General features: G+C 40.5%; 2 protein-coding genes across 9 annotated transcripts in view; one reads left to right on the forward strand and one right to left on the reverse strand.

Moving 5' to 3' along the window:
- The window catches only part of SLC10A1 (solute carrier family 10 member 1), a 17,876-nt gene extending 15,698 nt beyond the window's left edge, over positions 1 to 2,178 (forward strand). Inside the window, 1 exon segment of the mRNA XM_023526757.1 lies at positions 2,090 to 2,178. Coding sequence (XP_023382525.1) covers positions 2,090 to 2,178 — 89 coding nt within the window.
- Positions 2,179 to 5,043: 2,865 nt separating this feature from the next.
- Positions 5,044 to 10,392, reverse strand: part of SRSF5 (serine and arginine rich splicing factor 5) — a 6,911-nt gene continuing 1,562 nt past the window's right edge. For 4 of the 8 annotated variants that reach the window (XM_023526837.1, XM_023526834.1, XM_023526838.1 and 1 more), the window contains exons 3-8: positions 8,388 to 8,458; positions 8,157 to 8,255; positions 7,820 to 7,889; positions 6,529 to 6,602; positions 5,958 to 6,068; positions 5,044 to 5,863 (exon numbers count right to left, since the gene is read on the reverse strand). In XM_023526837.1, the coding sequence (XP_023382605.1) occupies positions 5,596 to 5,863; positions 5,958 to 6,068; positions 6,529 to 6,602; positions 7,820 to 7,889; positions 8,157 to 8,255; positions 8,388 to 8,458 (693 nt within the window). In that variant the 3' untranslated portion in view covers positions 5,044 to 5,595. Of the gene's footprint in view, positions 5,864 to 5,957; positions 6,069 to 6,528; positions 6,603 to 7,819; positions 7,890 to 8,156; positions 8,256 to 8,387; positions 8,459 to 8,758; positions 8,904 to 9,000; positions 9,604 to 9,640; positions 9,990 to 10,392 lie in introns of those variants that run through there. The other 4 variants (XM_011383617.2, XM_011383638.2, XM_011383632.2 and 1 more) reach the window with 4 other exon arrangements.

The following is a 10,392-nucleotide window of genomic DNA, read 5'->3' on the forward strand; positions in this document are numbered from 1 at the left end:
GAACGTTAACATTGGTAGGGATCTCAAAGAACCAAGGTTACTTCATTAACCGCATTCCGTTTCAGATGGAGTTTCTCATAGGACTGGGGTGATTCTGGCTGCTTTAACTAGGGAGACCATGTGTAGGGGGCTCAGGATGAGGACTGAACTGTCCTGGTCATCAGACAGCTGTCGGGTATTAGTTTTGTGGAAGGCCCCTATTCACAAAAGTTCAAGAAGTTTGTACTTTAGAACGGGGTTCTCATGTCCTGGAACCATGTCAGAGCCCCAGTACCACTGACATCCCTTCCCTCCCTATATAAGGAGAAATATTAACCCTTTTCCAACTTAGAATTAAAACTGCAGCTCACTGCCAGCATTAACATCATACATACAAATGTTCCATTTTCTAGGATTTGACATTTCCAGTCATCAAGAATTACTATATTTTGTAAATAGAAACATCACTACTAAAAACTATGCTATAAACAGAATGATGTCATTTGTTTCCAAAGGGTATAATATACCAGAGTGATGCAAAAATACTGGGGAGAAGGTTAGGACTATAATCCATGAGCTATCTCAGGGTAAATGCTGTAGCCACAAGCACCACTGGTGAGTATTCTCAGGGCAAATGATAAATGGGTTAAAACAACACCATCTAATAACCCTGAATACAAAAAAGGTAGATTCCAAAACTCTGGTTACACAATTCAAAATTTTTAACTTATGAAGTAGTAACTTTCACAATAATCTAGTGTGACATTATTTAAACCTTAATCTGATGACTACTGGATTAGTAACTTCCTAGCCAATTAGCACCTACTCTCCAAGAGGCTCACATCATTTCATTCTCTTCAAAATATAATCAAACCTTGAGAAAGCCGAGTCCTTTCCTCAAAGTGGACTTTAATCCCCTATTCTCTTTTCTCCCAAATCAGGAAACTCAACCTTAGTAACATATTTCAATATTTTATATTTTAAACATCAGTATATTCTTAATCACTCAAATCTTTCACCTGCCTCTTATTTACCACAAACTTGAGGGTCCCTCAAGACCTTTTCAAGACCATGGGAACTGATTTACACCCTAGAAGATACAACTTCCCCTGGTAGAATTCATCATCTTATAGCAGACAAACGCAGATTTACAATCAGCTAACATGTAATGGTTATCAAGCAGCCAAAAACAAACAAATAAAAAAACAAAAACAAAAACAAACAGTAAAAAGGTGACCATACTTCAGAATCATTTTATAAAGCTTTGGTTCAAAACTACAGCAGAGTTGTGAAAAACTTAAGTCCGATGCTTATCCAAGAGCAACTCGAGAAATCTGCTGCCCACTGAAGAATCCACCCGCTTACCAAAAAACTATGAAGGGGAAAGTTTATAAACCAACCAAACCAGGTTCCCAGGTTTGCAGCTTTAGTCACAGAAAGGTCTGGAGTGCCCTCACAGCGCCATAACTTTAATTCTGGGTCTTTAGCTCTTAAGACCTAAAAAGAACTTCACTCACAATACACTTCAGAAGACCTCTTTGGCAAACAAAGTGAAAATTACTTACTCCTTTAGAGCTAATGAACCAACCATAAGCGCCCAAGCAGCAGTGCTCAGGGCAAAAACTGTCATTTTTGTGATTTTGACACCTGTACCCTTGTAGAGATGGGAGAATAGGAAAGGTAGACTCTGACTCCTATCTTCACAAATCCTCTCACCACATCCATGTAGCCAGGAAAAGTAGACTGAACAAAGGGGGGGAGGGGTAGACCTTCACCTTAAAAGACTTCCCTAAACTTCTTTCCTCTTGACCCAACACTCCCAGAATACAAGTCAACCTCGCTTAAACTCCTATTGTATTGCATGTAGAAAAAATGAGATGAAATTGTGAAGTTAATATTCTAACTTATTAGATCTTTTATTACCATTACAGGTGTTGAGGGAAGGCAAGTATTTCCTCAGTTAAATCATAGATGAGAGAGGGTAGATAGAAAAAACAAAGCACATCCTACAGATAAATTGGTATTCTTTTAATCTTCCAGATTGAGCAAGCTTTGTGTTAACTCCTTTCTCATTCTCTTTCCCTACCTATAACCCTTTCCAATCTTACAGATAAAACAATCTACACAGCTGCCACAACTGAAGAAATTATTCCAGCAGCTCTGGAAAATAAAGAGGAGTGCTCCCCTTGCACAACCTAGCCTTCCCCCAGCGGCCTGGATTCAGATGAAAAGGCAATTCAGAGGGCCAGTGTGGTAAACCAGTGAGTGGAAAGATGTAAAGTAACACCAGCAGTGTCTGAGTCTTTCTCCAACATTTCCAGCAAAAAACTATCAGGATCATCAAAACTTGCCTGGAGGATAAAGAGTCTACCCTAAAACCCTCACCTATCCTCAGCTTAGAATTTGACATCTATTTGAAAAATAAGAGACTTATTCAATGACAACCCTAGGGAAGACAGGAACCAAAATTGCCTTTTGCCCCTGCATCTCACAGCGCCTGACAGGCATTTAAAAGGCACTCTATATCTGAATTTCCCAAAAAAATGTTTTCTTTTTAAATCTAAAATCAAATACCCAAATCCTGTTCCAAGTTTTGTAACTAAATTAAGTGCTTAGAGAGCTATAGGAAAGTCCCTCCTAACCTTAAAAATTCAGGTCCTATTCCTTCTCTTTAGACATCAATATTGGGATTAAAGCTCCTGAAAACACAAATGACACCAAGTATACAAAAGCCAACATGATAAAATGCAAAAGCAATTACACAAAACAATCCCTAAAGGGGGAAAACTTTAACAAGGAAAATCCAGGGGACAAAAAACAAAATTACTTCACTAATCTAATAATCCTATCGGTTCATTAGATATCAATGGTTCACACTATACTCCCTCAAAATTCAGAGTACAAAATAATGCCAAAATGAGTCGTTTTTCAATTCAAAGAAAAAACTCAAATTAGAATTTTTTTCTCCAATGAAATTTAAACGTGCCGCACATCACTCACGAGCAAAGTATTAGGTGAAAGATTAAATAACTAATTTTAACACTTGCAAACACCTGACCATGCCTAATTTTTTTTTCACGTCATTTAATACAATTAGGTACAACTCAAACCAAAACAATTTAAGGGCATCAGTCTGGCGTATGTCCAGGATTACCAGTATTCCCAGTGCCAGAGCAATTCTAAGAATCACTGATTTGGGCCATTAACAAACACTCTATTAAAAATGCAGATTTGTGGAAGGTCTACCATTTATTATTTTTACATATTATTATATCCATATTGACATATCTGTTCAAATTTTCTCTAATATCTAGCTGATAACATCTGCTAGGAAACTTGGTTAAGGTAAAACAAAGTAACATAAACACAAGTTTAGCTTTTTGAGGAAAAGAAGGTTGGACTTTATATTACCCTCAGTGAAAAAGGTGGAGGGGAATATGGTCAATATTTTAAGTCTGCATGACAGATGATTGCTAGACAGTGTGACTACGACATTGCAAAGATGTACCTAATCACTTTTCGCACATCTAAAAACTAATGTAGCATTGTACACCAACTATAAACTTTTTAAATATGTATCACTAAAAAAATGAACTTCTAACCTCGAACCTTCCTTAGTTACTAGGTGAAAGGAATGTATAAATACAGAGCACAAAAGTTGCTCTCTCCTCCGTAAAGGCTTGTCTTAAAACTTTGCTTAGGCTTACACCCACATTCCTTACGAGGTCTTGGATCTGGGAATTTAGGCTAACTTGTTAGTTCAAACCAACTCCCAATCATCTCTACCATTTGTTCAAAAGAAGGGTCTTATTTTTATTGCCTCACTGTTTAACAAACTTTTGTAATATTAGAATGGTAAGCCTCATATATTTTAGGAGTAAAAAAAAGAGTAGGAAAAAAGTTTTTTAGAAAGTCTACTGGTACTAAGTACATATATCATTAACACATTTTTAAAGCCCAAAGAGAAAAGAATTGCTTCTCTCCATTTGATAGCCATTTTCTTGGCTCATCTGTACAGCCTTCGGAGATACACTGCAAAGATAAAACTAGATTCTGCCATTTTAAATAATGCCAGTGCCCTCCAAGTAGTATACCACATAAACTCTCCCTTAAAATTAGCCTCATGTTAAAGGATCAGCTTCACAATTTTATGGTCCGAGTTCTAGTCTTCAACACAGGGGGAGGTAGCCTTCATGCCAATACTTTAAATCTACCTCCAAATATCCCCCACCCCAAAACTGATCCCCACACTCTGGGGAAACCAAAATAAACTTTCTAGTGTTCCTCAAAATCCCTTGCATGGCTTCTAGAGCAGGTATGTCTACACTAAAAAGTGTGGCTTTGAGATTCTGAAACTAGACTTTGGAAATGCCAGTCCACCATTTACTTCCTCTTCTCTTTGGCCCTGAATTTCCTTCAGTAAAATATTATATGGTAAAAAGTTTTGAAGATTCAGTGAATGTTATTCAATCGCCAAATATTTATCTACTCTAACACTAAACAGAGAACAAGTCTAATCAGTCTCCAAAATTTCTAGTAAAAAATAAAGCTAATTTCCTGCAGGGAAAGGGCTCTAATACTTAACAAAGATGGACGTAGAACCGTAAGCAGTTTTCACTTTTGTTTTCCCCTTAACATATGTTGTCACATCTACATCTCAGGACTAAAAGGAGAAGCACGTGAAATCCCTTTAAAGCATTCATGTGCATGGATAAAAAAAAAACCTATGTGATGATCTCTGACCATCGAAACTTCACAACCTTTAAGATAGTGATGAAACATTACCTCTTACAAAAGGAACCTGATGCCAGAAGAATAAAATTAGGTGATGAAGGGAAGCTGCACGGGTCACATACGAGGAAAACTGTCATAAACAGTGAGCCATCGTTTCGAACAGTTCACTGACCTTTGCCCATCTTTTAAGTAGCCTGAAAATGTCAAAGGTACTATTTAAATTTTTAAAAAAAAAAAAAGAACCCAACCAAACTTCAGGATTCTCTACAAGGAATTGTGAATGTGAACGTAGATGAGGAAGAGCATACTTACTTCAGACAGACACAGAAAAGCAGTTTTATCATCTTTTATTATCAATAACAAACAGCTGCTTTAACGTCTTTGCCAGGCAGCTGTTAAAGGGTAGGTGGGAGGACACCCTTGACCCTAACAAGGAAAACTCAGTAAGCCTCTATGTACAAGCAAATTTAGAGCTCTTTTAAGTATCCAAAGCTATTAATTAGTTTAATTGAGGCATTAAACTAATTCTTAATTAACATATTTGAATAACCAGGCACTAAAATGTTCAAATTTTTGCTAGTACAAAAAAATTAAATTCGCTTTAGTTATAAAAGAGCTCTGTCAATATACACAAACTATATACTTCAGACATTCACAAAAATGTGAGAAGAAGGCTTATCAAAAGACAATTTAATACAATTAGTTTTCAACAACCCCCTGGTGGTCCACATCTACAAAGATAATCCAGCCCAACCCAACCCCCCTCCAAATTCCACCCCCCTTCTCCCCAGAAAAGCACATACTTACCAGAATTTTTAGCAAGTATGGTTTGGGAATTTTTGTGTTTTTTAAAAAAGGCCCCCAGGGCAAGTTATTCACAGTTTAATTGCCACTGTCAACTGATCTGGACCTGGACCGGGACCGAGACCTGGACCTCTGGCGATCCACAGATGCTGGAGACTTAGATCTACTTGAAGAACCACGTTTCTGGCTCTTCTCAGGTGCAGGAGACCTACTAACAGAACGGGACTTGCTCCGGCTCCGGCTCCTGCTCCTAGACCGGCTGTAAGACTTGCGACTCCGAGAGCGAGATCGGCTACGAGACCTAGAGGAACTCCTGGTCCGGGAACGAGACCTGCTTCGTGACCTACTAGAAAGGGGAAAAAAAAAAACAACAAACGTAAGTGGCAGGCCCTACAAATCCATTAAATAAAAGATCTGACTGGAAAATATTAAAGAGATACCTGTGCCTTTTGCTGCCTTCAATTAATTTGATTTTTCTCCCATTTATTTCCTTTCCAGAAAGTTTTTCAATAGCATTCTTTAAATCACCATAAGAGGCGAACTCAACCACCCTACAAAAAAAATGTTTTTCGAAGTTATATACATCTTACAAGTTATATACATCTCACAAACTATCAAAATCTAGACTAAGTGCCTTCTCTATCCTCATTTTGCTATTGCCGTATCAAGAATGTTAACTCTCGATGGATAACGCATTAGAGCAAGGTTTCCCAACCTTCAAACTGCTAACATTTTAAGCCAGACAATTCTTTGCTGTGGGGGGGCGTTCCTGTGTATTGTAGAATTTTAAGCAGCACCCCTGGCCTACTATATCCACAAGATGCCAGCAACACCCTCAACCAGTTACGACAACTAAAAAGGTCTCCAGACATTGCCAATAATCCCTGGGAAACAAACTCATCCCTGATTGAGAACCAATGCATTTAAGTATGTGCAGACTTTAAGTACTCGAAAACAGTAAAATTTCCAAGATATTTCAAAAGGCTCTTAGAATCTTCAGTACATACTCACCCTTCATTTAATTTAGGTCGATGTGCATCCGCAAAGGTTACTTCCCCAGCTTGTCTCATGAAATCTTTAAGATCCTTAACACAAGATAATTGTGTTAAGCGAAGAAAAGGAAACTTGACACACAAACAACTACATAGTATAAAAACAAGACTACTGAAAGAGAAGATGTTAGATAAAGTACAAACATGGCATTTACCACACTTGTATTCTATCAGAATTCAAAATTTATCTCAGGGCACGAAATAAACAAATAGCATATTGCTTTTAAGCAAAATGCTAAAAGAAATCAGATTTTAGCATTAAGTAGTATTAGTCTATACTAAGCTCGATACGAAAGAAAAACAAAAAACAAAACAAAAACAAAACAAAAAGAAACAGTACATATTTTAAAAGACTAAAATAGAGATTTTATATTTAAAAACAGAACATTTACAAGACACCAGTTATTTTGTGCCCCATATGTCATTAAAAAAGTTTACTTTACCTTTATCATTATTTCCCTAGGCTAGTCAAGCAGCAAACCGTTAATCGGTCGAAGAAACCTTCATGACATATGCCCGACTGGCTCTTCGCCACCCACTTGAAGGACACTACCCAATCGATGGAAGCCTTTAATCGCACAGCCCTCCCTATTAGCAGACTACTGGCGGATGCAGACATGTTCTACTCTTGTGCAGTTACCAAGGACACTTTACTGCGATCAGGATTCCAACGACCAACGACCACCTAATTTCGTATCTTTCAACTCTTTTCGACCAGGACCTCTTATTCGGAAGCGTTACAGGAAGGCAGCTCTCAACTTAGGGATCAGATCACGTTATCAGCGTTCTGGGATTGCTGCAACCTGGCACTTCAAGTATGTGCCCGGATTACGTCTAGACCGGCAAACACAGATCTAGAGGTGGCCAATTGATCACTGTAGGAGCTGACTGGCAAAGTCAACCAGGCCCAACCAAGAGTGACCAAGACAACGATTAGGATAACCCACAGGCACTCCTCGTCATAAGGCCAACGACACAGATAGGCTGGCAAATAAAGGGTTTAATATTTGGTTAAAATTGATTTCGAAAACAAGAAAAAATATCCTCAAAACATTAACATTTGATCACTAATATTAAAAGTTTGAAATATCCCCCAGTTACGTTTAATTAAAATTTTAAAATTACAATTAAATCCATTAATTTAATTAAAAATAAAACTACTTTTAATAAAATATCAATAAAACATTAGCTACCCATTAAATTTTTAAAAAGCCACAATTAAAATATCTCAAAACTGAATTTTAACAAACCTGCCAGCTGACTCTTGAAGATAAATTTTCAACTATAAGCCGATTTTCTGTTCTTACAGGAGGAGCATTTCTGAGAAAGAGAGTATTCACAATAAAAGAAATGCAGCAATGTGTACTTTTGTCAACTGTGACCAAGTTTAAGCAATCAGATGAGTCAAATAACTTTAACAGTTTCTGAATTACAACTCATTACAGACTTATCAGAAATAGTGAATTGATATAGGAATGAGAGATGACCATATAATACCGGAATCACTTATTGATAATGGCTCTTAAATCATTAACTACTCCTGCAATAATGACTGTTCAAAGCAGCCATCCACCATCCACCACATACCGTCTATCATTTCGAGGTCTGCGACTACTAAAACGATCAGAGTAGCGTCCTCTACCTCTGCCACCTCGAGATCGAGCCCGAGCATGTTCAATAGTAACCCTACAGGAAGGGAAGAAAAGCCTTCATTATCCACATAGGCTATATAAGAGATCTACTTAAAAAAATATCCCAACAGATCTAGTCTGCTCTAGTTTATGACACAAACTTATAAAACTAAAAGTAAAATTTCACCTTTCACTGCAAAGTTCTTTTCCATCAAGTTCATATACAGCATCGTCAGCATCCCTGGGATCTTCAAATTCCTAAAATATAAGCATGAAATAAATACAATGCTTAAACAACTTTAAAAGTGTATTCTACAACATACTAAGAGCACTAAAAACATGTAACAGAATGAGTGCAGTATCTCAATGACAGTGCCATAACTGAAAAGTGACCAGGAGCAGTTTCCCTCCAGCCATCAGTGAGGTTCTTTTGTTCCTTAAATTTCACTGCTTTAAGGATATTTTCTGAAGAGAATCTACCTCGACTCAATAAGACCGAAAACGTGGCTTATCAAAATCTTTACCAACTTAACAATTCAACCAGTTCTTAATACTTACCACAAAACCAAAGCCTCTCTTCAGATCGATATCTCTTATTCGTCCATACCCCTTGAAGAACCTTTCCACGTCTTTCTCCCTGGCCGCTGGATTTAGCCTCCCGATGAATACCCGACAGCCACTCATGACGCCCGGCTAGTATTCCCTGTCAGCAAATAATTCAATCGAGACAATACAAGTGAATGACAGGAATGCCTGGTCAAGGGGTCAAAAACATAAACGACATAAAATAAAATGTTTACCGGGTGATGTTATAAACAAGATTGCCAAGAGTGCCTCTTATTAGGCCAGGTCCCTTGCAGACAAAATTAAAACTCGGCTCCCAACACGATCCTTCCCTGGGCCCAGAACGCAGCAACCGCAACGCCCACTGCCGCCTCTGGAACTGCGCAGCCTCACTCTCCCCGGCTCTTCTGGCCCCCTCCCATCTGCCGCAGTTAGGAAAGGCCGAGAAGTGCGGGTGGAGCCGGCCCCGCCCTCCGCAAGGCCAGCCCAATGGCGACGGGCCGAGCGCTTCGCCGCCTCCCAGGAGCGTCACAGCGGGTGGAAGCCGGATTCTCGCGACGCCACGGCCGCGCCTGCGCAGACGGCCACGGGCGGACGCTAGGCAGCCACAAAATGGCGGCGGTGGAGCCAGCCGAGGGGAGAGCCGCGCGAGCCAAACTCCCTTCCCCCTCCCCCGACTCCCCTGTTCCGGAGTCACGGTGCCCGCCCGCAGAGAGCCCGAACCACACCCCGAGCAAAGCTCTCGGCCCACCACTCGAGGGGTTCGGCTAGTGAATAGGCCGGGAGAGGTGCACAACCCCTGTGGAAAAACGACCATAACCACGACCGCCCTTCCACCTTCACAACACCCAAAGGGAGACGTGCCCCAGCGCCCACCTCGAGTAAACTGCGCTCATTGGACGCCGTCCTCCGCAAAGAGAGCAGCCCTGGCCACTCGCGATCTGAGTGGCCATGAAGAAGCCTCGATCCGAGAAGCCATTCCCTCAAAGTGAGTCACTCACCTACCGGACAGGATCTTTGGCAGCTGAGACCCAAGAGAGGTCCGTAGTCTGCGACGGAGTCCTCTACCTCCCCGCAGACCAGGACACAACTCGCCTACGTCTGTCCACAACTGACGCACTTAGCTGATCCGGCGTTCCACAAAATGGAGGGCGCGCCTTTGCGTCACTTCCGGGACCGCCCATGGCACCGCCCCCTTGGATCTGAGGATGCAAGTGTCCGTGGGGCTGGGGGCCTTTTCACCGTGACCGCTAGAGCGACCATCGCCCGCGGTGGGCGGGGCCAAGGGGCGGGAACTGGCATGGGCGCGGCTGTCCCGTCCCCGGCCCTGGAGGTTCAGCTGTAGATGAAGTTCGCTTCACCTATGCCATAAAGTTCAGTTCATCGCTATCGCTCGCAAAAAGATACCCTAAGACAACTTACATTTCTTTTTTATCTAAATTTTTTAAAGATGCCCCAAAGAGTACTGGGTAAAAGAAACTCAGCTTTGCAAAAATATCTGGCCATCTCTGACCCTCTTAGTGCTTGCGATTTAAAGTTGCACGTTAGAGGACTCTCCTTGTTGAGCATTGAATTTTCTACCCATAACACAGACTGGTGGGTTAGTTATAGTAAGAACACTAAGAAAC

Source organism: Pteropus vampyrus, unplaced genomic scaffold, assembly GCF_000151845.1.
Source record: "Pteropus vampyrus isolate Shadow unplaced genomic scaffold, Pvam_2.0 Scaffold15, whole genome shotgun sequence".
Lineage (NCBI taxonomy): Eukaryota > Metazoa > Chordata > Mammalia > Chiroptera > Pteropodidae > Pteropus > Pteropus vampyrus.